General features: G+C 40.8%; 1 protein-coding gene across 1 annotated transcript in view; it reads right to left on the bottom strand.

The window, feature by feature from the left end:
- Positions 1-27,386, bottom strand: part of Hephl1 (hephaestin like 1) — a 71,370-nt gene extending 43,984 nt beyond the window's left edge. The window contains exons 1-2 of the mRNA XM_010633778.1: positions 27,217-27,386; positions 5,030-5,274 (exon numbers count right to left, since the gene is read on the bottom strand). Of these exons, the coding sequence (XP_010632080.1) occupies positions 5,030-5,274; positions 27,217-27,386 (415 nt within the window). The remainder of the gene's footprint in view (positions 1-5,029; positions 5,275-27,216) is intronic.
- Between the last annotated feature and the right edge of the window lie 614 nt (positions 27,387-28,000).

Genomic DNA, 28,000 nt, shown 5'->3' with positions numbered 1-28,000 from the left:
CTGAGCCACATTTAAATATATTTGTGTCATTTTCCATGAAAATCACTGAGACTATAATAAATAGACCATTTTTTACTTTGGCACTCTTTACATATTCTCTTTTACATATTACTTTTTAATTACTTTTATTCTAAAAATATGAATAATTTTACAAATTAAACCTAAATATTACATGATATTCAAGAGATGAAGTCAGAAACAAAATCTAAATAGAGGAGACAGGAAATATAAAGTTATTTGCATCTCTTCCATATTGAGTGAAGCTCTGAATTTCTGGTTATATAGTTAGAATGGATTTAATATATTAGGTTAAATAATTCAGTTATATTATTCCATTCCCCAGTAAGAAGAAACAACACCTCTTTAAGACAGAGGAACTTCCTACTAGTACTAAATTCTGAGAGAATATTCAAGAAAATTGTTATATACAAATTACTGATTAGCATAATAGACTATGTCTTTTTTTTTTTTTTTTTTTTTGTACCGGGGATTGAACTCGGGTCCTTGTGCTTGCAAGGCAGGCCACCAAACCACTGAGCTAAATCCCCAGCCCCTAGACTATGTCTTAATATTTTAAAAAAATGATTTACAACCTGGGCATGTTGGTGCACACCTTGTAATCCCAACACTTAGGAGGCTGAAGCAGAAGGATCACAAGTTTGAGTTAGCAACTTAGCAAGATCCTGTCTCAAACTAAAGAATGAGAAGGGGGCGGGGCTGTGGCATAGCTCAGTGTGAAGGCCCTGTGTTCAGTCCCCAGTACATACAACACACAAATTTTCCAGGCCAGTATTTAGTTTAGTGCCTGCCTCACAAGTCCAAGGTCCTGAGTTTGATCCTTGGTTCAAAAAAAAAAGTTTCCAAAAGACAAAACCACTATTTTAAAATAATTTCTTATATTATCTCTCAATTTGATTGAGAATGTATGGTATTTTGGCAAAACAATTTTTACCAAAAGTTAAATTAAACTACTGTAGTTTGCTTTTTTCTAACTTGATGATTGAACTAGGGGAATAAAATATTAGAGAAATCCAGAGAGGTAATCTCCACATCCGTTGAATCCAAATGATATTTTTGAAAGATTCCTTGTGTTACCTGGTGCCTTGTCAGTGTTTGATATCACTGTCAGCTCCTTCACTCCTTAAAAGATTTTCTTCTTTTGACTCCTGTGACATTACACTGTCCTCTTAGCCACTCTTCTTTAGGCCACTTTTGCAGTGTATTCTCTGTCTGCATTCACTGTGAGAAACCTTCAGGTACAATGTTGGCTCCTTCCTTCAATGCCCTGATTGATGTCACCCATCCACAGTGCCACCAATCAACTACAAATGAATGCATTTACACAGAGGGAAGGCCAGCCAGGCCGATGGTTAAGTTCATAGCCTCTACAATTAGATTGTCGAAAATCAGATCCTTCCTCTATCAATTATTGGCTGTGACCTGGAAATTTCCTTCTTTTTTTATGATTCTCATCTGTAAGATGATGATAATTATAATGTACATCTCATAGAGCTGTTAATATTTATAGAACTATGTATAGTAACTGATAAACTGGTCAGTATTTATTCATAGCACTTGTTTTAAATTTATAATATACATAATACATTACATTCATACTGTATATAATTTTAATTAATTTGCATCTCTCATAGTAGACTGCACATTTCATGAAAGCAAGTACAATGGTAACAGTTAAGCTTCACTGTCAGTTTGACTGGATAAAGAGACTGGGAAGTGACCGGATCATGGGTGTGTTATACTTATCAGTGGATGAAAGACTGATTTTCACAGCTGAATATGCTGTTAGCAGGAGGGGACCATGTGGAGCTAGGTCACTGTGGCATGCCTTCGGAAGGTGATTCTCTTCATTGGTACGCTTGCCCTGTGCTGTCCTCCCTGGCTTCTGTGAACTGAGCGGCTTTGCTCTACTGTACCCTTCCAACCATGATGTTCTTGCCTTGGAGCTAGGTCATGAGAGACTGAAACCTCTGAAGCTGTGAGCCAAATAAAACATTTCCTCTTTTGACTTTCATATAGCAAAACAAAATAAGTGCTGAAAATAGCCAAAGCAGGAAAAGCCCACTTCCCACCTACCCACTTTCAACAACAGAAGCCTCTCCATATAAAAACTCAGAGGCGTAGGGAAGGTGTGATACGTAGGGGAAGAACAAAAAGGGAAAAGAAAAAAATGTGAGAGAATGAAAAGATGAAAATAAAGTGTTTGTAGATGGGGAGGGGAGGAGGGGGTGAAGGGAGGGCAGAGGTAAGGGGAAAAAATGAGAATCAAGACTTGCCATGTAAAGGTACATGATCCCAACAATGCATGTAACTGTACTGTATCCCTAAAATGTACCAATAAACTCAATAAAATTAAAAAAAAAGGTACAAGAGCCCAATGATGAATGTGACTGTACTGTATACCTAAAATGTACCAATAAACTCAATGAAGAAAAAAAAAATCAGAGGCTTCCAAACCATACATTTTATTCATAGGGCTTTTGACAGAGGCAGTATAAGGTTATGTGCATATGTGTGTGTGTGTGTGTGTGTGTGTGTGTGTGTGTGTGTGTGTGTGTAATAAGTTGGCTCCTATCTAGCTATAGAATATAAAATGATGGCATTGAGCCAGACCTGAGAGCTACTCAAAATATTGAGAGAGCTCTTAGTACATGCCAAAGCCTGAGGCAGGCACTGAGGGTCAGCACAACCCAGGACAACCCCTGCTCCTGGGAAATCTATAGCCTAATATGCAGACAAAACAAACAAGAACGCGAAAAGAAAAGGTTTATTTTACTATATCAGTTTTGAAAGGGCTATGACAAACCAAAGGCTACTAACATGGAAGAAACTTACATAAGACAGGACACAAAGAAGGCTTCCTGGATGAGGGACATTTAAAGTATCCTTAAGGACACAGGGATGGTTTCAGAGGCTAAAGAATTCCTTAAAATTGAGTTCAGAATTTTGTGCACACTCATATTTTTAAGATGCAAGGACTCATGGCTTTCACAGATGCTCTCAAGGAGCTGTGCACAGCAGTGTTTACAGCAGCATTACTCACATTAGTAAGAAGGTAGAAACAACCCAAGCATCCATCAACAGATGAATGGATGAACAAAACGTGGCAGTTGAATACAATGGAATATTTTCTGTCTTAAAAAGGAATGAAATTCTGACACGTGCTACAGTGGGATAAACCTTGAAAGTAGTGTGCTGAGAGAAATAAGCCAGACAGAGAAAGACAAATACTGTGTGATTCCACTCATATGAGATCCCTAGAACAGTCAGTCCTGGACAGAAAACCAGAGGTTATCAGGGACTTGGTAGGGGAGGAAGGAATTGAAGGTGTTGTTTAATAGATACAGAGTTTCTGTTTGTGTTGGTGAAATCATTCTGCAAATAGATATTAGTGGTGGTTGAACAACATTGTAAATATACTTATTGCCACAGAGTCGTACACTTGAAAACTGTTAAAATGAAAAACTTAATATTATAAATATTTTAAACATAATTAAAAAAACAGATCTGTGGCTCTGTACTAGATGGTTTTCTGGACACCATCACTCCTACTAAGGTATGCTTTCAAAAATATGAAGTTATGTAGACAAAACTTAAAGATTTTAGGATATTTCTATTTTCTTTATATTTAAAAAGACAGGCAAAGTTATCTTGACATGTTTATTTTTATATGTAATATAAACAATGCTTTTGCAAAAGTATATTAAAGAAAAGCCATCAAAATCATCCCTGATATTTACAAAACTTCTCCTTTCTTTTTACCTGGCATGATTTCATGTAATCATCCTCAACAACTAAGATCTATGGAGAACAAAAAGCAACCCCAGTGTCACATTCATCATTAGAGTTCTCTCCTTTGGCTGCTTACAGGGACCTGGCAAAGGAAACTGCCAGGCAAGTTTGACTGCCTTGAGATAGTAGTCAATACCCAGAAGCTCCTCCTTGATGATAAGGTGGGTTGCATCAGAGTTAATGGTACTATGTCTGACACACTTCCCAAGTACAGTCACCTAACAGGTGTAGCATCATTCAACCCATTCCACCTGAAGCAAGGCTATATACAACCAAGGGGTTGAAATGTACTGTAAATGTTAAAGGTTTATTCCCTGGAGTGGTGCTACTGAGAAGTGGTGGAACTTTAAGAGGTGAGGCCTAGTGTGAGGTCTTCAGGCACTGGGGTGACTTGGAAGAGCATACTGGGGGCAGGTCTCCCTCCTCCCATCTCTTTGATTCCTGGCTGAATTGAGCAGTTTTGCCCTGCCAATTGCCCCCCACCATGATGTGGTTTCTCTCCAGAGGTTCAAAAGCAATAGGGTAAATTGATCACCGACTGAAATCTTGAAAACCACAAGCCAAAATAAAATGTTTTTCTCTTTATAAATTGATTTACATTTTGAGTGTGTGTGGTTGTGTGTGTGTGTGTGCACGTGCGTGTGCACACTTGAGTGCTGGAAAGCTGATTAGAACAGATGCAAAAAAATACTTCTGCTGTCTGAGAGTTATTACTTCTATCTCAAAAATTTAAGGCTGTTTTGTTTTGTTTTTTAACTAGAGAAGAATTCAGAAACTGCCCTATTGAAACTATCTTGAAGTAGACCCAAGAAGACAGGTCTACTTCACAAAGGAAGCACCAGAGACAGCAGCCTGGGAGGGCAATGAGATCCACATTTTTGGAAAACTGCCCATAGCCAAGTCTGACTAGTGCAAACTGCCCCTCAGCCTACGTGCTTCCCAGGCATAGCTAAATCCATGGGCAAACACTCATACACTTCTGGAGGCACAATGGAGCATATGCCAAGGTAGATCAGCACCCAGTTCTGTGCCAACATAATGAAAAGCAAGAAACAAGGACAGAAAGGAAGAACAGAAAGAGAAGGGAAAACATAAATGGAAATGAGAAGAGAACAGAGGGAGAAGACAAATGAACAAATGTAATTACTGTGCTCAGAATCCTTTAACTTTAAAGGATAGTTTAAAGACAAGATTCCAGGAATACAGGGTTGACATTTACCTTCTGAATCTTTGTTGTAGAAAACACCATGTGGATGCAATGAGTAAGGTCGGGACGCAAAGTTCTTTAAATGAATGACAATTACATCACCCACTTCAGCCCTCAGGATGGGGCCCAGGAATCCAAGCCAGGGAGGTTTGGCGATCTCAGTGGTATAGGTCCCATCTGTGAAGTGTCTGTACACAGCCTTTTTGTAAATGCCACCTATCCGGTTGGGTCCTCTTTCAAGAAATAAAGTTGCAAGTCTAAAAGTAAGGAGGAAAATGTTTTATAATAGAAAGCAAAAGAGAAACCCTAATAACTTACCTTTAAGAATCCATGAAATACTTGCTTAATTTCTCATTTGATATTTACCATAACTTGTGACCTCTGTAAAGTTGGTAAGGTTATCTCAATTAACCAATGAGGCTCAGCTAGTTAAGTGACAGATCAAAAGGCACAAAAAACAGTCACAGCCAAACTAAAACCAAACCAAAGAACTCTAAAATCATACTAGTCACTTGCCCCATTTGTATTCAACACACTTTGGTTTTTATTTAACAAACATGTTCTTTAGGTACTATGGGAAGGAGTTGGTATAAAAGTTTTTAATCTAATAATTGGAAAACTAAGTACCCATACAAAGCATATGATTAATTGCTAATTGAATTATGCAAAAGATACAAGGTCATCTTTTCTACACATATAATAGTTCAAAAACAGAAAATATTGCTGTGGCTAAAAGAGGTACAAAAATATCCCATGAAAAATACATGAATTAAGTGGTAGGCTTAGCTACTGTGAACTGTGCTGCTATAAACATAGTTATGCATGTATCACTATAGTATACATATGATGTCTTTAAAACTCTTTCACAGTTCAAGTATAGAGTAAAGGTATAGCTGGGTGAAGTGGAATTTCTTTTTAGATTTTTAAAGGCTTTCCATATTGATTTCCATAGTAGCTATTCCTACTCTACATTCCCATCAACAGTGTAAAAAGATTCCTTTTTCCCCACATCCTTGCCCACACTCATTGCTTTTTTTTTCTTTAATGATAACACATTTTGACTGGGATAAGATGGAATTTCAGAGTTGTTTTGATTTGGAGGATAAATATTTTGAACATTTTTTTCATGTACTTACTAGTCACTGTACTCTTCTTTTGAGAAGTATCTATTCAGTTTATTTGCCCAGTGTTTGCTTTCATTTTGGGGAACTGGTATATTCACATATCATATTTTAATCATTTTTACTTTCACTTCCCCTTCCCAAGCTCCTGTCTCCAGGACCCCTTCCTATCTCCAGTTTTTTATTGGATCCTTTGTTTTATGAGGGTTAATGTTTTAAAAAATTCTTTATATGTTCCAGATATTAGTCCTCTATCCAAAGAGTAACCAGCAAAACTATTTTTCCCATTTTGTAGATTGTCTTTTCACTCTGTTGATTGTTTCCTTTGCTGTGCAGGAGCTTTTAATTTGATGTAATCACCACTTGATCTTTTTTTTTGTTTTGTTTTTTGTACTAGAGATCAAACTACGGACCTTGTGCCTGCAAGGCAGCTGTGCCACCCTTCACAATGGCCTATTATTCAACCACAAAGAAGAATTAAATTATGAATGGAACTTGAGATTATAATGTTAAGTGAAATAGACATGGGAATTAAAATATCATAGTTTATCTTATGTGAGAAAACTAAAATAAAGGGTAGATGGTCAGAAATAAAAAGAAAGACTTTTTAGAGATAGGAAAAGGGATCAGTGGAAAGGGAGAAGTTGGAAAGGAGGTAAAGAGATTTAAAAAAATCAATATATGTTATATAAATGTACCAACTCCCCAAAATGAACATAACTATTATGTATTGCAAGGATACACTAATAAAATAATTAAAATCAAAGAAGGGGTAAGCATAGATAATAAGAGGAAAGTGAAGACACTAAGCAGGAACACATCATGACAACAAGGAGGAAGGTGTGCACATGAATTTATCTTAGAAACACTGAGCTCTCGCTGCCACTTTTCACAAAATAGGTAACATGACAACTGATGTTTAAGGACCTTTCTTGTAGCAGCAGAATGCAGATTTTACAGCATTTAGGCAAAGGACACAGCAAAGATGACAGAAAAGGAGACTATTAGGTCAGAAAGGGTGGTGCAATAGAAAAAAGGGATTTGTGGGGGGGGTGATAAAAGACTTGATGTGATTAGATACCCTACTGGAGTCTCAGGGAGAAGGGGAATCTCAGCCACGGGGCGGGGCTGAGACAATAGTGGTATTGGAGACATCACATCATACCAGCTTCTCTTGGGGAGGTACAACTCTCTCCCCACTTACTCTTTATATTTAGTATAGAGCTAACCCCAGAAATACCAGACTCTGTTTGGGCAAAAACTTCACCACTCCTGAATACAATCATGTAAGTATAGCTGTGCTCTCCATGGGATAAGAGGCCAAGTCCTTGCCTCTGACACACTCCTTCAAGCTCATATGCACACATTTCCTCTCAGTCATTCAACAAACATTAATCGTGTCAAGCCCAGTTTTCAGTACTAGGCATGTAGAATAAACAGACAAAAGAAGAAGATCCCCCTGGAAGGAAGAGTAATGGGAACACAGATTATATTCTGTAGCATCTAATCTGAAGTGGAAGACAGGTCAGGGGAGGTTTCCTAGAGGAAGCAATGCCTAAATGTGCTCCTAAAAAACAAAGACCTCTCACTTAAGTAAAGATGGAAAAAGTTGGTGCAGTGGGCATCTCATCTGGTACTGCAATACTCATCCTCCTTTGGTCTAAGATCACACCTTCCCCATTCTCATCCTGTGTACTTTAGATAGGCCTCTAACTCCAGCCCTAGCGATGCAGCAGGTGACCCAGCCTAATCTTTGAGCACACCCTATCTCTCTACTACACTGTTATGAGGGTAGATCTTATGATCTCACCTGGCCAGTTGGTGTCATCATTCCCTACCTCTGGACCACAGCTACCTCTGGATCAAAGGGGTTAAAGGACCACCACAGAGGAAATCCAGGGACTTGTGAAGGATCTTTTTACTGTGCAGGTGGAGATGTGGGTCTAAGGCTAGACCAAGGACAAAGACTACCTGCATGCTAATTATTTTTCTAATTGCTTAACTTTTGCTATTTATTTCTTCCTTTTAATCAATTCCAATTACCTCTTTCATCATGATGATTCCCTTTCATTTTTCTTTATCCCATTTCTCTTACTTTGTATTCTATTTATTCACTTCTAAGAATTCATGAATTCATTTAATTCATTCAAAACACTGCTGGGCCAGGGATTTAGCTCAGTGGTTCCAGTTCCTGCTTTGCAAGCTCAAGGACCCGAGTTCGATCCCTCATATCAAACAAAACAAAACAAACAAAACAAAAAACTACCAAGTACCTTAAGGTGTCATCTACCATTTCTCCTTTCTATTCTTTGTGTCCCTAACACTTTCTCAGTTCTCTTTTCTTAGTCAATTTTTCCCAACTGGAGTTTATCCCTGACTTTCCTAAAGAATCTGATTCCATATTTTATTTTTGTAATTGTTGTTGTTAGCATATTTTCATGAACACAGGAAAAACAATAATGAAAATAACAGCAACAGTCATTTCATCACATGACTTTCAGAAAACTGAATTTGTAAAAAGTTAAGGTAAAAAAATTAGTCACATCATGAACAGGTAAAAAAGTCACACAAAAAGGTAGAATACTAGCTTCTTTTAATCACTGGATTTTAGTTTTTACAAGTTTTTTTTTTTTTTTTTTTGTACCGGGAATTGAACTTGGGCCCTTGCACTTGTGAGGCAGGTGGCAGAACCACTGAGCTAAATCCCCGGCCTTTTTACAAATAATCTTGAGACAATTCAGCTGACTAAAGTTTTGGGGGGAACAGTTCTTGCACACGAAGAACAATTACATGCCCCATTTTTCTGTAAATAACTCTATTGGCTGGATCAACAAACATTTTCACAGACACAAAAATGTTTAAAGCCATGGATCACTGCATTTATATTTACAAAAACATAAGCAAACATGTATTCCTCCTTTATCAGGATGACTTAAATTGATGTCTGAATGTTAAGGCAGTGAAGATTCTAAAACAATGACAATCTAAGTTAAGGCTTTATGTTTGAAACTCATATTCAGAGGCACCTGCAGCAACACTATCTAAGAGGTTGAATTCATGTGTCCGCCTGGCTGTTACTGATCCATTCATCACCAGTTCTTTTGTATCAGATGGATGGCATGAGCATTAGTTTCAATGCCATCAATTTACTTTAATGGATCACTAGTCCACTTCTTTGGTGTTGAGGATTTAACTTTCAGCAGCAAAGGCATGAGCCACAGAAAGTACAGAGTATTCCGGGGTGAACTTAGAGACGTCATAAGCTGCCCCAATTCTTACTTTCCTGAAAGCTAGTCAACAGCTAAGAAGTCAGGACCTACTGGAACCAGCAAAGCATACTTAACTGTGCTCTTGGCTCAGAACACAGAACATGTCCTTGAAGTAATAGGTTTCCACCTTCTCTGTTTGCTTTGAAGACTGTTACTCTTTGAACAAAGCAACAATAAGCAGAATACTGTATTTTGGATGGATCTATTGTATAACTGTTAACCTCAAGGCACAAAATACATCCTTGACCAATGTGTTTCTTTATTCAAGGCAAAGATGAGTGGTGGATGGGGGGAAAAGCCACTTTAAAATAATTGTAGATTGTACCCTTGTCCTGTAAAGTTTAGAAGTACAAAGTAGTGAAATCTGGGTATGAGGGCAACTTTTTCTGCTCTTTTTCATTATCAGGAGGGACAACTCAAAGGCACCGGTGGGCATGCTATGGATGGGAAGCAGCTCTGGAGCCCACACTGGCCTGCCAGGAGAGCAGAGATGTGTTGTGGATGTGATAACATGGAACGTACATTCGCTCTTCCTACTTGGCGCCCACATTCTAAGATCCTTGGGCTCTCTGGAGTAAGTGTTGTGCTTGCTGTTGTTGTGTGACAACTCGGTCACTGGTGGCTGGAGATCCCTAGGTAGCTTCACGATATACTGGGCACAAAGGAGACCCAGCACGATTAGAGGGCTGGGCTGTTTTCACTTTACTTTCCACCAGGCTTCAGGGAGGGGAAAGGGGCTGCAGCTTATCACCAAGGCCAAGAATTTAATCCACCACACCAGTGTAATGGGAGAACTGGGTTCCAAGAGCTTCCTACAGCTGAGCGTGGAGGTCCTGCAGGTGATGCTCTTTCAGGGCATGGAAGCTCTGTCCCTCCCCACACTCTGACATCCCTTTATCTGTATCCTCTCCCATACCCTGGCACATGTTTCTCTGAGCTCTGTGAGCTGCTCTAGCAAATTAATCAAACTCAAGGAGAGAGTAATGGTAACCCCAACTTCTGGCTGATTGCTAGACATTCTGGAAGTCTGGACAGCTGGTGGGGTCAGAACTGGATGGCACTGAGGTCACCCAGCTGGGGTCTGCTGCAGGACAGCTTGCTGGGTGGGGGAACCCACATTGTTGGTCCTCGATGATTTCCAGATGGACGGAGGCTGGAGAGCAGAGGGAGGTGCTTTGCTCCTAAAACAGCACAATTCTGTCACCGATGACGGGGTCAGGACACCTTGTTCTTGCTTAGAGCCTCGACATTTATCCTAAGTGCTAGCTGCTCCTTCTCTAGGCAGTGATTTCATAGCAACAACCCTCGGGTGAGGGAGGACTGACCCTGGCATCAGTGACAGCCCATGAGAGGGCACAGCAGGGACTTTAAGAAAACCGTTGCAATATCTACATAGACGGCTGTAATTTCCCTTGGTGTTGGAACAGAGGAGAGATGGAAAGAGATGGCAAAGCAAGAGCAAGGTCAGCAGCACGCGTCTCCAACCACAGAAGCATCCTGTGCATCATGTTAGACGCGGTTTGTGTCTGCAACCCCAGCACCTGGTAAGCTTGGAATGGCTGTGTCTGACACGGGATGGGAAGACCAGCTGTGAAAGAGCAAATGTAGGCAAGACGAAAACATTTTCAGATCAACATCTTGCACTTTATAGTACATTCACATTGCGCGTTTGTTTACAAGTACAAAAGGCAAAGAAACTCAAAGAACGTAAGCAACTGCATCATGGACTACATTTAACAGAGTTAAGACTGTCATCCCTGCCCCCTCCCCCTTTAAAGGCTGGAGGAAATGGCAAATGCCATCCACACTGGCCTAATCCGTTAGAAGTTGTGCAGCTCGGCACACGTCTGGGTTTCTACGGAGCTGAACTGAGACTCCATGGTGTTCCAGGCCAAATCGGGCAGCAGGAAGTCGTCCCTGGCTGTCTACGTTTTGTTGCTGGTGAAGAGCAAGCTTCCCAGAGCCTCCAGGCCCAACCTGGTGGTCCGCGTCTAGGCGCTGTTCAGCTGTACCTTGCTCTCCTGAGAGCGGACATTTCGGGCTACGGAGAGCCCCTCGGTCTGGGTGTTGGTGTCGGACGAGTCGGTACTCATGGAGAAGCTGGAATGTTTCAGGATGCTGCAGAGGGACAGGTGAGGGCTGCCGTCAAAAAACAGTGTAAGTCCGTCGGGTCTGTGTGGTGAACATCTCCAGCCCCAGGGAGTAAGAGCAGCCCCTGCACCCATAGGGTGGGGCAGACAGATCTACGAGCAAGAAGTCTGTCTGGGTCTCAATGTCCAGCAACTCCAGGACCCGCTCCGTGGTCATGGCACCGAGTCCACTCTCTTCAGTCTGAGTCTGGATGTTGGAGGCAGAGAAGAACTCTTCAATATCAAGATCGATGCTGGGGTTCTGGATGGAGGGGAGCTGGGTGTCAGCAGCAGGATTGGTGTCAAACAAAAGACTGTGGTTGTCCAATGCCTGACCGGGCAGATTGCTTGACAAGATGTTTTCTAAGTCGCTCAGCAGATCTATAGTTTGGGTCTGGTTGTCTGTCATCTTCCAGCATGCTATTCTGGGCACTGAGGTTTAAAATGGGTGCGGATTTCTCAATATCGTCACTTAAAGCCTTAGAGTTGCTCTGAGGTAACAAACCGTGGGTGACGGTCTCTGCTACTAAACCGCTGTTTATAGTTTATCCGTGGGGACGCTGTATGAGGAGTGGACGCTCTCAAAAATGTCCCCACACATTCCAGCTTGGTCCATCTGCATCCGGGTGTCTGGAGGCCCCCGGCACCTTGCAGGTCTGCGTCTCCCTGGAGACCTCACCTGGCTGGAGGCAGGGGTCAAAAGTGGTCAAAAGCGTCTGTCTGAGCAGCCATGGATGTCGCTGGCTTAGAGCTGGGCAGCAATATCTGAGTGTGAACACTAACGGGAAGGGACACTTGGGAATCAAATGACAGGTTGGTTTGAGAGCAAGACAACACGGAGGAGTCAGGGCCAACCCACGGGGCAGAGGGGACCAAAGTGTTGCGAGGCACGGGACAGATCCATCTGCACGTTAATGGACGAAGTGCCCGTCCTCTGACACGGGCTCCCTCGCTCTTGGGAAGGATTGGAAGGACTCTTCCCCAAGTTCACTGAACACCCGTACTAACCGGCTCAACACCAGAATTTATAACTTTCGGGAGAGGCGACGAGCTTGCCTCGGATCCCGGCCCCCTGGACAGGGGCACCAGGTGCATGGCGCCCTCTACAGAGCCCTGATCAATGCCCAACACCAGGCTGTAGGCACAAAGACCAGCATGGGTGGCAGCTGCATGGCTGGAAGCTTCACCAGAGTCAACTTGGGCTTTGGTAGAAGTAGCTTCTGAGGGTATCTCGGAGGTGTGATGACACTCTGCTTCCGGGAGGGTATGAGTTTTCTTTCTGAAATCTCCAGCTCCTGGGCTTCTGGCAGAGGGTCTGGTTGGCTGCTCAAGGATTCGATGGGCTTTGTGGACAATTTCTGGTTTTGCAGATAGTTTTCCGTTTTCACTGGGTGGATCCCTGTGCTCCGCGGGGATCTTGCGGCTCATGTGGTAGGTCTTGCCCCAGTCCTCTGCGAGCTGCAGTGCCACTGCGGGCCGTGGCCAGCTGCCCCTGTTCTGGGACCCTGGAGCCTGCCATGGGCCCTAGGAGGTGGTGGTGGTTCCTCTCACGGCTGCTGGGAACCCAGGGTGCCCACTGCCAACTCCGAGGCTGCCATGGCTTGCGCACAGCACCCGCCCTGATTCCATGTCTTTAAAATGGACCACTCTGGGCTAGAATGAACAATTCTTGCAGTTTTGTTTATTCCAGGTACACAATGAGTGTTCAAATAATTTCAGAATATGTAGACCAGTTGGATCTAGATGATCCTAAAAGATCTGCTCTATGGCATGTAAGCCTGAAGGGCTGAGGTGACTTTGTTTCCCAGGTTCCTCTAGAGTGCTTTCCACAAATTCTTCCTTCCATCTCACCTGTCTCAGAATAAGACACAAATGATCTCCTTTTCTTCTCTTTTCTCTTCTCTGAGTCAGAATTCTAAGCAGATGCTCTGGTTCAGGCACTTGTCTTATCTTAGGCCCCAGCCTCAGACACTAATAGGTAGAGCTCTAAATTGTAAGTCGCCATAGTCCCATTCCACCCAAATACAAAACCAGGGACAACGCTCCTCTTGAGGCAGACCTACTTCCTGGACAAAATATATAAGGTCTATACCCACATGTGACTGTATCCCTACAAGTGGCCAAGTCCTTAAAGACATATGACCACTCTGGATAGAGACGAGTGGAGGGCATTGCCTTGTAATAGGCTCTGTCCACTTCCATCAGCACACATGCATCCCTGACAGCTCTCCCAGCAGATCCTAATGCATCTCCTCTGCTTCAGTCCCAAGATAAGCCTGACTCTGTTAACTTCCTACCATACAGACTGAAGATTTATGGCATGTAAGGCTCTAGGTTAGATATTCTAGATACAAAAATGAACACAATGCAGTTCCTGAATAAGTATGTTTCTGATCAGTAGGAAGAGAAAAAGACATTGATACACAAAGAGACGTTCAAAAGAAACTGATAATTGCATAGAGAATGTTAAGAATTATCAGACTAGAACAACATGTCCTGGGAATTCAGGAGAGATGATAGACACTACATGGAGAAGGAATATCTCAAATAAGCAGTCAAAGTGAAGGGATTAGTGATCAGTTTAGCAGCTCTGTAGGGTCAGAAAACTTAATAGGAGTGAAATTGTGAAGAAAGTTGAGTGCCAGTTTAAAGAATTTAGATATACAAGGGGTGACCAAAACTATGGTAAATATTAATTTAAAACATTTGTATAGCAAAAGATACAATACTATTACTCAGCTTCAAAATACTCCCCCTTTCTTCAAACATACTAATCTTATCATTCCTGTCACTTTCTGAAGAAGTTCCAGGTGCCCTAATTTATGAGGGTCTTTATGAAGTAGGGCCAAGAATACAGTGAATGCTGCTGCCCATGCCACCCTATAAAAATTTTATAGGCTCATAAAAACATTATTGTGTGTTCTCATCTGCTTTATTCAATAGATCTGGCACTGTGTGACATCTGGCTCTTTCCCAAAGTCAAAATGATAATGAAAGGTAACCATTTGAGTTGAATAGATACAGCACATTGGAGTAGCCACAATGGTGGGGCCAAAGACACTTTTTTCTGGGGGTGGGGTATCAGGGATTGAACTCGTGACCTTGTGCTTGCAAACCAGGCAGTGGCACCACTAAGCTAAATCCCTGGCCCTACTAGTAATTAAATCTGCAATTAAAAGTCTCAGGTATTCCTGAGCAAGGAAATTTAACCAGATCTGGGTTCAGGAAAAACTATTTTGGTAGGATCCCATCTAACTTCTCTTCATCAGACCTTCCCACATGATTTTTTTCCCACTTGTTTTATGCTCACTGGATCAAGCCCCTTCCTAATTTGCTTCTGAATACTGAGTCCTACAACTGTATACCTGACTATAAATCTGTCTTGGAAGATTTTGTTCCTTGGCATCTGATTCAGTTGAGCCTCTCAGTCTACCAAAGCCCAGGTGTGGGATCTTCTTGCCTGGCCTGATCTGGATTTTTCTTTCTTTTTGGGGAGGGGGCAATGACAAATTTTATTATCTCTCTTTACTTTAATGTCACCTATTCCCAATTCCTCTCCTTTTTTTCTGTGTCCTACCCAAGCAGAGATATTTCTTTGTGGTTACACCTAGTAGCCTCAAACCTAATAGTCTGATTCCTGCGGTTTTAACTAATGGGCTTTCATCAGCTTCATTAAAATTGGGAAAGCACCACAGATAAAAAAGCTGAAGAGATATTTTCTGGGCTTCATCTTCATTTTCTCCAAAAGATTATCAAATGTTAGTGCCCTAGCAACTCAAATACAAGCAACTAAACTTCCTACAAAGTTCCTCAGGAGACTGAATTATGAGTCCTTTGCCTATCCAGCACACTCTTCAGGATGATGAAGCTAGAGTTCAATGTGTTGAATAGCCTAAAATCCATACTTCTATGGAGTAGAAGATGGTAAAACTCCTACGTGTTTTAGGCATCATTTAGGCAGATGCTGGAGATATCACCTGAGTTAAGCTGGGGAGAAGGATCCAGAGGTTCAAATAACAATAGTAAGAGTCCTCTTTGGAGCAACAAGCTCCAGCTTTCCTTTCTGGCCTCATTTCCTTTCTCTTTGTCCCAACTTTGAGGTGCTCATATTTCTTTACTCTTCTGGGAATATATGTCCTTTCAGTACTAAGAGTTCACAATTCTTTTTTCCAGGCATCAGCTGTCTCTTCCTCATTATTTACTTGCCAAGCATGCTTCAAGGGAAAATTAAATTATTTCTCTTCCTTTTCTCTACATACACAGTGCTCTGTTTATAAACTAGTAGAGATGTGTTAAGATAGGTACATTTCTGGTTTGTGAGCTCATTGAAGACAAAACTGCTTCAAATGTCTTTTTTATTCCTAATGCCTAGCCTAACTTCTGTTTCCCTAATGCCTAATTTCCTGTTCCAATTTTCCTGAGTGAGTTGTTACTTAATGGCTTTGGAATCTAAAGCAAACATAAAAAGACCACAAATTTGACGCCAGATTGGCAAATTAAAGCTGGGACTGTTTTGCAAACCATATTTACAGAAAAGTATAGGTTTCCCTGCTTGACTCGGAATATCCTTGAGGCCTAGGATGGCAAACAGGATTTATCTTACACACCAAACCGAGCTGATTAGTAGCGTCTACCAGAAAAGGAGTCAAATGAGAAGAATGACATGATCCACAAGGTTTCGCCCATGGAGGTGGGGCTTGGAGCACACTCGACACATAGTTGCTCTTCTTGCTCTACACAGGCAGTGATATACCAGAATCTTTGGGTGTGGCCCTCTACAACTGGGTGACAGAATATCTCACTACTGGCAATATGGAGTTATTCTCTTATAGTAGAAATAGCTAGAGGATAATTCACTCACATTCATTTAGTAGTCCTTTTTGCAACCAAATTACACAAGGCACTTACTTATCCAGGGATACCTGGCTGTAGTGTAGTTTGTGACCAACAGAAAATGTCTAGTGAATTTCTCCAAAATCCAACATGTGACCTTATTAGCTCAAATTTTTTGGGCTTGTGTTCCAAAGCCTGTTTGCTTCTTTCCAGGGACCTGCTAGCAAGTAGTGTTTACAGCCTCCTTGCCTTTTTTTGTAATTTATAAGCTGAAGCTTATAGCACAGCAAAATTAAACAGAAAAGCTCTTTAAAAGAGCATACTAAGGTTTTAAAGTCAAGCCAAAAAATTATTATTATTCTCTTTCTAACCAATTAAGGCATCCAACCCACTCCAGATCACCTGGTATAATTACACACCAGGTCAAACTCACCGCAAACAAAGCATTATTAACAAAGCTAACCTTTACCTTGGAGACTGGAAAATCTTCAGAAACCTTCCACTAAGCCAAATAAAATGGTGTAACTGGGTCTCACTTTAAAAGGCCTTGGAACTTCACTGGAGAGTTAGAAGCATCACACTGAGGAATTCACTGGACAAAATTCACTGGAAATGACTTTAAAGGCAGAGAAAATTGCACCTTCTAGAACTTCTCCAGAGTATTGTGTGGGTTTAGGAAGAAGGCTTTGATTAGTTTCTTGTGAAGGGATTTTGGGAGGTAAGTAGAGTGACCCCAAAGTAGTGTTGCAGTAATGGCAGATGGTAATGAAGATCTCTTCCAAGGAAGACTAGTCAATGGACTCCAGGTGGGCTCCTTTTTGCCCACAAAGGGAGGTTGAGAGCAACCATCATCAGTTCGCCTCCTCCTCTCCTCAGCACTCTTCCAAGTAAGAGTTGAACAAGTATTTTTGTAGATATCAGATGAATGAGCCCTGTATTATTTTCTTCCCAGAGTGCCGTGTTGTTAACCTGGCCAGGGCGCTTACCCTGTGTCAGCCCTGCCCTACTCCTGATATGAAGTCAGAAAGGGAGGTTTTTGGAAGGAAGGAAGAAGCCATGGTTTTAGGCCTCCTAGGGAGGAGCTGGGAAAACCTACCAGAGAAAGGCAGGTACCGTAGGAATCAGAGTGCCAGACCTCCCAGAGGCAGCAAAGCTCTCCCTGCTCCCAGCTTCCTGGGTTCAGCCTGCAATCTGGATAATGGGACCAACAAGACAGGAATCCTATTTAAAGTGAATGGAGAATAATTGTAAGCAAAATCTTGAAAAGGTCTTTCAGTTGGTTACTGGATAAATACATGATGGCACATTCATCATGCCATATAGGCACTGGTGTGACATGATCATGAAGGTACCAATGAAAAAAAAGCAAATTAAAGAGTATCATGTAAAGTATTATCCATTTGTAGGTTTCTAAATAATATGCAAAGGAAATACCTCAAAAGTGGGCAGGGAAGCCATAAAGGGTCTCTGTGCCACAGGACTAAGGCCACAGACCAGAGTGAGGAGGGATGAGTTTACTCTCATTCATCCTTTTTTGTCTTGTAGGGGTGTTTATTCTGTACCTATCACTCACTCTCACAGATAAAAAGAAGAAAAAGAAAGTTTATGTATATTTAGAAAATAAGGTCCAGGCTGTTTAGCCACTAAGGTGCCAACATTCTCTTGCATAACTTCTAACCTCCAAAAGTAAAGCTGCTACCACAAAGCATGTGGTTGGGATTCACTCTCCTTCTTTGCCAAAGGTCTGGCCTCCTCAGCAGGGACCAGAAAGCCTGTTCACTGAGTTGGAGAGAAGAAAATCCCTGCTCAGCCTTTAGCTTGCCAAGTCCCCTCTCGGGCATTGGACTTAGGACTTGGACCCATCTGTTTGTCTTAGGTCTGATTGGTCAAGCTTGTATGTATCTGCTAGGGCTAGACCTCTTCAATCGATGAGGTAGATGCCTACATTTCTCTATACAAGAGAAAGGGATGAAGAGTTTGAAGGCTTTAAACAGAAGCTATTGCTATGGGGAAAATGAGAACCATGACATGTCATGTAAAGGTGCAAGAGCCCAATGATGAATGTTACTATACTGTATGTCTAAAATGTAGCAATAAACTCAATGAGAGAGAAAGAGAGAGAGAAAAAAAACCAGAGGCTATTGCTTTTGTCAGCCTTGCTTGCCACTTGTAACATATTTGAGTCAATGGGATATAAGCAGAAGTCACTCAATGATACTTGTCTGGGTAGAACTGGCAGACATCCTTTTTCTTTTTAAATATATTTTTATTGGTACATTTTAGGTACACAGTATAGTTATGTTCATCATCGTGATACTGTACCTTTCCATGACGTATCTTGGTTCTTATTTTTTCTCCACTCCCCTATCCCCCTCCCATCCCCTCCACCCCTCCCCATCTACAAAGACTTTGTTTCCATTTTTTCCTTTTATTTTTTCTTTTCCCTATTTACCTTTCCCCTCCCCCTCCCAATTCTCTTATAGCTTTAGACCTTTTCTTCCTATTACACAATATCAATTATATATTTTGATCTTTTTTTACACTTTTAGTTTATACACCAGAGAAACTATATGGCATTTACATGTGTGTCCTATTAATTTCACTTAACAGTATGTCCTCAATGTGCATCCACTTAGCTATAAATGCCTCTAGTTATGGTTGAGTAGAATTCCATTTTATATAAAAAAGAAGCAAAAAAACCACATCTTCTTTATCCAGGCTCCAGGTGATGGGCAGATGGGCTGTTTCCACTTTTTAGCTATGACAAACTGTGCTGCTAAAAACATGGGTGAACATATATCATTGTGGTATGATTCTTTTAATTTTGGGGGGAAGATACCCAGCAAGAGATCCCTTTTCTCCTATGTTCTTTCCCTTATTCATACCTGAAATGAAGATATGGTGACTAGTATTTCAGCAGCCATTCTGAGATAATAAGGGGATCAAGAGGATCAAATGGAAGTTACTGATGACTTAGGAATCTGGGATCCAAATGTTTACAACCTATCAATCTCTTTCTTTTGTGTAAGAAAAAAAAAGTACTATATTTAAACCAGTGGTTTTTAGGTTTTTGTTAACTAGCAGATGGATATAACTCCAGACTCAACAGGCTGTCAGAAGGAGGAGTTGAAGAAGGAAAAAGCAGAGGAGGAAATGAGTCATCGATAAGCTGCCTAATTAGTGCTAGAGTAGGCAGAGTCTCCTTAGCTTTATAGCTAACACTGGATCACCCAGTAAAGTGGTGGCAGATGATTAGATTTTGAATCTCTGGTGTGCTCTCTGCTCTCAGCCTGATGGGTACACACATGAAATGCATGTACGTTCACATCCTCACAGACCTACTGCTGCTTTTAATCTTCTAAAAGGTTCTAACCTTTTCTCCATCACCTCCAGGATGACTTGTCTGGTAAAGCCACCCAAACAAGAGTGAAATGGAGCATCACAGGGAGGAGAAATGCTTGCTGACTTCCCACAGCACTTATTACATATGCAGCATATTTTAGCATTGAATTGTATGATGACTTGTTTTGCACATTCCTGGATATGTCTCAATCTTATCACCCAAATAGACAAGAGTCAACCCAGGAGAGAACTTGTTTTCTAAAGCAGTTGCTCCCAAATGTCCAACCACATATCACATCAGAATCAGCAGTGATATTTGCCAAATTTTTTTGTTCCTGGTCAGTTGAATCTGACTTTCTTGTGGTAAGGCTTGGAGTCCATGTTTTCTAAGTTCTTTATTCCTTGACTAAGGGAGATGGAAAGATCCTGCATTTGCAATTAGTTGGAGTCATGGGGTTCCCAGAAGGTGCGATGAGAGTGAAAGTGTCACTTCTGGGTCAGGGCATTTTGTTGTCACTGCAAGTCCTTCTCCACTGCAGGGAAAGCTTAAAAACCTCCAGTTAAGGATTGAGGAAGTTTCCCCAAGGTCAAATAAGTCAGAATTTTTGAGTGTACAGGGCAGACATTTGCCTTACTGTTGCCTGGCCCTCTCTGAACTTGATTGGGTGAAAAATAACCCCTTGTGATGTTAAGATCCTGAGATTAGCAGGCTGTGTGTTACTCCCATATAACCTGGCCTAGGCTAACACAGTTCTGGTGTGTATCCATGTTTAGAAATGAGACATAAAATTATAAAACTGGGGTCATGGAATATTCATCTCAATCCTGCACTCAAGAGATTCACCATCTGGTTGGGAAGCCAAAACATAAGCATTGGAAAAGAAAGAGCAACACATAATTTGATAGATTAAGTGCTAAGCACATTTCAAAGAGCCTGAATGTCTGGCAGAGGTGTAGGTAGATGTAGGGTAAAGATGAGCTGCAAAGTAAAGCCAACAGAAGGTGTGGTCAGAGCAAATGTGGGAGATTTCTATAGTTACCATAAGGATAAGCAACATTGTCTGGGCTTGAGAAAAGATACAGCCCACTGAGGAGAATATAGGACCAGATTTAGACAAATGCCACCTGGCAAGAAAGGTGGAGATGAAGATTACACACTATAACCCAACATAGCCATGCCTTCACTAATTAGACTAATAATCTTTGAAGCTGTTCAGGTGAGTGCTGCCATTCAATTCTTTCATTCTATTTCCCCGGGCACCACCAGGAACCCAATTCTGGGGTCCTTCCTTCTGAAGTTTCATTTCCACAGAAGATCCTCAGAATACATAAAACCTGTGATGAAAACATATCAACTTAGTGAAGAGAAAAGAGAATGTGCTTGAATCCTAATTCTTCAACTTGCTGGTTGTGAGATCTTAGAAAATGACTCATCTTTGAACTGTAGTTTCCTTACCTGTAAACCAGTGACCATGATAGGTCCCTCATGAGAGGACTACATGAGAAGAAGCAAGAAGCCAACCACACACCTGAGAGAGTGGCAGTTAATCAATAGCAATAATTTTTGCCAAAGGTCTATTAGAAAAGAGGAACTTAAGGTCTCTTTCCTACAGAGCTCCTACTCTCCAGAGCTCCTTGAGATGGGAAAGCTACCTTTTTTTTTTTTTTCCATAGTACCAGGGATCGAACATCAGGCCTTGCTCTTTGAGTCAGGTAGCAGCACCATTGAGCTGCATCCCTGGCCCTGCTACCATTTTTGTTTTTGGAATGGTGTGGCCACAAGCCAAGGAATACTGGAAGCCACCAAAAGCTACAAGAAGCAATGAATGGCTTCTACTTCGGAGCCTAAACAGAGTCTGGTTCTGCCAACACCTACATTTTAGACTTCTGGCCTCCAAAACTGGGAGAGTAAACTGCCATTGTTTTAAGCCACCTAGTTTGTAGCAATGTGATATAGCAGTCAAAGGAAACTCATATGTCCTTGAGGCAAATATTATCATTATCTCCTCTACTCTTGATGAGAAAAGTTAGGCTAAGAGAGACTCAGTTACTTGCCCAGTAAGTGAATTTGTTATTTGGAGCCAGAGCCCCACAATTCACCAGCAAGTTGGGCTGCCTTAGTGTCTCTGTTAAACCACTGCTGGACTACATTTAGGTGTGAAAACCCTTCCCATGCTCCCTGGTTCCTTTGACCAGGGACAGAAGATCAGTTACCACTCTGCATGTCATATAAAAATTTTAAAATGATGCCTAGAGCATAGTAAGGACTCTGCAACACTTAGTTATTATATTGTCTGTGTATTCTTCAGATATCACCAACAGGCCATGGGGTCCTGCTATATGATGGTGGGAAAAGAAAGTGAGTAAGGACATTCATAATTGATGGAAAACAGGGTAGGTTGAGGAATGAGAAGGGGAAAGGACTGCAAGCCACCTTCCAATATTCATGCTCCCCTTTCTTCTTAGTAACAGAATTGAAGCCCATATTTTTTTCAAGGAGGAAAGCACATAGCTAAAGGGCTGTATTTTCAAGTCTTCTTTGTAGCTATTGCATATCTAATGAGATGTGGGGAGAATTGTTTGGGTAGGGTTTCTAGGACAGCCCTTTAAAGGGTTGATACAACAGAAATTGTGCCACTTCCACCTTGTCTATTCTCTTCCTTCCTGGAATATAGACATGATGGCTGCAATATCAAACGCCATTTTGTGACCATGAATCTTCCTAAGGAAGAAAACCACATGCTAAAGATGATTGGGTCAGAAAGAGACAAAACGATCCAAGACTTCATGATATCATCCACTCACCTGCTTTGGACTATCTACTTCTGAACCTTTTCAAGCAAATACAAAATCCCAATTTGTTTAAATTGCTATATTTAAACATCTCTTAGCAACTTATAGCAATCACTTACTGCTAGAGCATACCACAGCAGCTCTAAGAGATCAGGCCCACACATGACTTCTGACGCTGGTAAGATAAAAGTTGAGATTTGAAGGTTATGATTTGTCGAAGACCAAGCACTCATGAGATATCCTTCCCTTTATTCCAAGTTTACAAAAAACTCTCATAATATTCACCTGCATTACCTCAGTTGATGCTACATTCAGACAGATGCTCAGGTTCTCTCCCTCACAGCTACTGTAGGGTCTGCTCCTAGGGTACTCCACACCTTTCCGTCAACTGGGAAGATATGGTGATGTGATTAGGTAAATCCTCTTGACCAGACCCTCCAAACTTGGTGTGGTTAGCCTCATTCATGTCCAAGCACTGGTCTTCCCATGAGAAAGCATCCATAAAAAGCCTTACATGTCACTGGGAAGAAAATGCCTGCATGTATGTTGGTTGCCTAACGTGGTCTATGGTGAAAACTGGCTTTAACTGAGGTGACCCCACTCAGATCTCATTAAAGGCCAGGCATTACCACAAAGGCACAGCCACACCTTAATTAAGTATTTATTAGCCTAAGCAGGACCCGCATGAATGGATCCAGATGCTGAACCAGCCTCAGGCAAATCAAAGGAGCCCAGTGTCCCCATTCACATCCATAAGGAGTAGGAGTGTGTTTACTTGAAGAAAATATTTCTAAACAGAATGTAACACCTAAATCCTGTACTTTTTAAGAGAGATTAGTGATATAGTCTTAGCTATATTTTTAGACTCTAAGATCAAGCAGAGTTACCAAACTGTAAAGCTAAATCACACCATCTGTCTGCTACAGGGTCTTGGTGAAATGATTTCAATTTATTTCTCTTTTCATCCTTATGCATTTAGGATTTATTAGACTCTTACTACTGCCAAAATTTTAATTGCAAATGTTTTTTAATCACTGAAACCTTCATATCCACCCTCTTATTCTTCAAAATTTTGTAAATTTCTTTTACTCAAAGATGAAATGATTCATTTTGCTTTAATGATTCCAAATGCCTTGCCTTTTGCTCTATCCTCCATTAGGTATTGTCACTGATAAAGTTCTGTGTAAAGAAAGGGAATTATTAAATATTTCTGGGCCTTTTTTCCTATCATCACTGCTTGTGTGCCAGTTGTAGGGGCAACTGATGCATATTCAATAGAGAGTAATACAGAGAGAAGAAAAATGCAACTTGCAAATATACAATAAAGACCTTATCATGCTAAGAAGCAAAAATATCAGAAAAGCCAGAGTGGTGTGGAAAAGCTTCATGCATAAAGTAAGAATTGGACACCATCCTTTAAGGAAAGGGAAAAGGAAAGATTTTAAGAAAAACTACAGAATGTAACTGTACTGTATACCTAGAATGTACCAATAGACTCAATAAAAAGAAAAAAATTAAAAAAAGAAAAAATACAGAATGATTAAAAAATTGTTACTTCTCCCCACTATTAACCTAAGTTAACCTCAGGCTTTCCCAAGTTTAATTCCTAGGGTGAACATTTGAAAATAATTTTTCTCCTTTTGTTCATCACTACAAAAATCTTTCTAGCAGTAGAAAATCAGATAAGACTTTCTCATTCAGTTGCAAAAAGTTATCTGAGTCTTTGAAATTATACTTCTCAAGTTACTTTAGGCCCTATATTTCAACTACCTCTTTATGCAATTTAAAGAAACAGACATTTGGAGAAATAATGTGAGATGTTCACGATCACACAGCAAGATGGGGCAGAATAAAAACTAGGAGTACAATCTCCTATTTTAGGCTACTTCCACTCACAGTGGACTGAGCACCTGGCTCTTTGGGTCTTCTCTATGTCAAACATTTGTCTGAGTCTGAACATACGAAACAGCAAACTGTCAGAATGAATTCTGCTCATGCTGAGGCTGAGGCATGATTCAGTCATCCAAGATGGCTTCTTCCTGCTGCTAGAGAAACGTGGAATGCAGAGTACACATGCTGAATCCCATAGGAGTCCCTTGATCATGGCCTCTTCACATGTTCCTGGCATGTATATTCCGTGGTCTTCAAGCAAGGTAAGCAGCTTACTATAACCATACCTCTTGAGGGTTTGCTCTAAGCCACTTAACTCCACCCCTAGAACCTCCCTGACAGAATTGCTGTTAGAAGCCGATGTGCACTGCATGCTCACCTGGCTCCCCTTTCAAGCATCAGCAATCAGCCTTATACAAACACCATCCCCCTGTTCACCAGAAGGAAACATTTGGGGACCCGACATCTTAGGTGTGACATATTAGCCTGCCAGCTACTCCCAAGGACAGGGATACACCCATATAGAACTGTAGCATTTGTTCAACCACCTCACTTTAATGTCAAAGGAACTGTTTTTGTCATGTCCTTTTCTTTTTCAACATAAGAATTTTCATACACTATACTTTTTTCAAAACAACATCTTCTGGCTGAGAGAATCAACGGAAAGTCCTTTGCTTCTTCCTATACCTAGTTTTATGAAAACAATATTCTAGTAACTGAGTACTTAAGGTAGTTTAGGACCTCAATAACAAGTAGTAAGTTTGGTCACAAACCATTAGGAATCATGTTCAACATTTCTTTGGGAAGAGTGACATGTGAAACCAAATGTGTCTTTGTTAAGAATTGGGATGTTCTAACAAGTTCTTACTACTACAAGATCCTCGACTTCCCTCAATGTTAGGTTTAATTCAATAGGAAATAATCACTTTATCAAGAAACACGTTGCATGGCAGGAAAAAATATGTGAGTTTGGTGTAGCCATTTACTCAGTAATCTTTGGCAAGTATTTTATCTCACAGCCTCAGTTCCTGCTGTATAAAATGGGAATTGTAACATCTGCAAGTATTAGTGGATTAAAAGTTCCTAGAGGAATTCCTCAGTGAGAATAAACACCCACAAATAGTAATACTGAAGGTGATTTTAGAGGAAAGGTAGAATTTTTGTGTTTTTAAATTTAATTATAGTAACATTCAAGTTGCAAACTTTCAGAGATTTGAAAGGACCTTGCTTTTTTTTTTTGCTACTGGGGATTGAACTCTGGTCCTTGTGCTTGCAAGGCAGGCCACTGAACTGCTGAGCTAAATCCCCAGCAGGCATTTGTTTTTTAATGATTTACATTGTATATTTGTGTCAAAGATGTATAAAACTCACTTTGTCAGACTTATAAATGAATTCAACTTATGAACATTCTCCTGGAATGGAACTCTTTCATAAGTTGGAGACTCACTGTATATGGAAAGGCAACCCAATATCACATTTAGATTGAAGACTATTCATTACATCCAATGTACCTATTTCGAACACTCTTACATCCTATAGCTGTTCATACTCATCACTTCTAGTGCTTCTTTTCTGAGGCATCAGAGCTCTATTTCTAGAGGTGGTTACAGGTAGTTACAAGCCACTTCTAGTCCCACATCCCTTGCACAGTAAAGACTACTACCACCTCAAGGTCAGTAGATATGGGGTTAAAAGCAATAACAAACTTTCTCTGGAAATAACTTTGCAGGCATTAAATTTCCCAGTATAGAGCTCAAGGAAAAATCCTTGGCAGGACTTTTGGCTGACTTTTTTCTGCCTGGATGGTAGAAGTGTGACTGTTCTCTAGTAAACAAAACATGACTGTGCCTTCATTGTGTTGTTAGAAAAACTGAAAGCTGTGTATCCAAGCAAACTGGATCTTAGGTCCTTTTTGGAGAGTCAGTGGACCTGACTCTCAAAGATGTATTGACAGTCCCTATGCCATTCCTGAATTTTAGCAACTAACCTCATCTTTAGCAAGTAGAATGTAGATGTTAAGTGTAATGGGCTCTGCCTGTCAGGCAAAAAGCAGGCATTCAATTACCCAGAAGTGTTGCCAAATGATCTCAGATGCTCTGACACCTAAAGTTACAAATACATATAATCATTTCTAGAGCCAGGAGATATTTAAGGCATTGGACCCTGAAGGGGAAGGGAAGCAACAGCTATTTTCTTTAAAAATTAAAACTCAGGAGTACAGAATATTCTAGTATTATCTTACCCTGTCATGCCACAGGCTCTGAGATAGAATATTACCCCTGAAGTAAATGATTCAAAACCAGAACAAACCTCTCACTAGAAAAGGCCATTTCTAAGTAGATTGAAGGAAATTCTTAAAATGTCAGCCACATTTATTATAATTTCCCCATATTTTGAATATTGCAAAAACATGATTTCATATAGCCTAGATATCTCCAATTATGTTTCTTTCTAAAAATAAAAAGTCAGAAAACACTGTGTTTTAACAGCTTTTGCCATTATAGTTTTTAAACAGAGTCCATAACTCCCTGAAAGTTGCTAGTTAAAATTGTCCTTTTACAGAATAAGCTATCTGTATTCTGTTTGCATATATGTCTCTTCAAAGACAGTAAATATAGTAGCTCAACAAATATGTGGAGTTAAGAGTTTCTATTACAAATTAAGATCCATTTATGCTAGGGTTCTTCAAGCAAAAGAAAAACCCTTCTATTGGTCTCAGTCAGTTCACTCCCAGTATAACCAAGCACTCAAGAATACAACCTTGCCATGCAGAGTCAAAAAGAAGCCAAACCTGGGAGTCTGAGGACCCCAAGTTCACTCACTTGTCTTCTGTGAAACTCCTTCCAGTAATAATATTCTTCCCTTGGGGTACATAGTTCCAGTATTCTTCCACAATTCCAAGATAGTACGTTCTGGTAACTGCACCAACCAGCCCAGGCAGACCTAGGAATGTGAGGAGAAGGATGCAGCCAGTCAGCTGCTTCCGAGGCATTTGTGGATGTAACTCAGGCAGGCAGCTTGCACAGGACACAACCTTGTTGGTTCCTCCCCCTCACTCTAAGCTAGTTATACATAAGGAAAAGACAAGGTTGGCTCCTCCTCCTTAGGTGCCTTAGGGTTGGGACAAAGGCTGACAACTTGTGTAGGTAGAACAAACCTTATGGAAGAGTTGCTATGATAACAAACTTTTTGCTAGACATCCAAGAGATGTGTAAGGCTTATTCATTTATTGCTTAAATTAAACAGGCCTGTTTCTGTAAATTTTGTTACTCTAACATGAATCATTCATCTTTCTCAAGAATGGTAGTGAGTCTTGCCCCACTTCGTTTTTTTTTTCCAATCCTTCTACCATATTATAGTCAGAAAAGTGGGGGCTTTTAAAAAGCCAGAAATCAGAAAAGTGGGCTGGAAATATTCTAAGCACTAACAAAGGCCTCTCATCTCTGTCAGGAAGGCAGAGGAAGTGATGCAACCACCCTCTTGTTTGTTTTATGAGGCTACATGAAACAATCAAATCACATCATAAAGTTCATGACGATACTGTAAAACCTCACTATTACTACATTAACCCACACACCATCTCCTCCAAATCCTGTCAAATGTCAC

This window comes from Fukomys damarensis, unplaced genomic scaffold (genome assembly GCF_012274545.1).
Source record: "Fukomys damarensis isolate Sample0158 unplaced genomic scaffold, DMR_v1.0_HiC HiC_scaffold_16, whole genome shotgun sequence".
NCBI lineage: Eukaryota > Metazoa > Chordata > Mammalia > Rodentia > Bathyergidae > Fukomys > Fukomys damarensis.
This window is presented reverse-complemented; position numbering and strand designations above follow the sequence as displayed.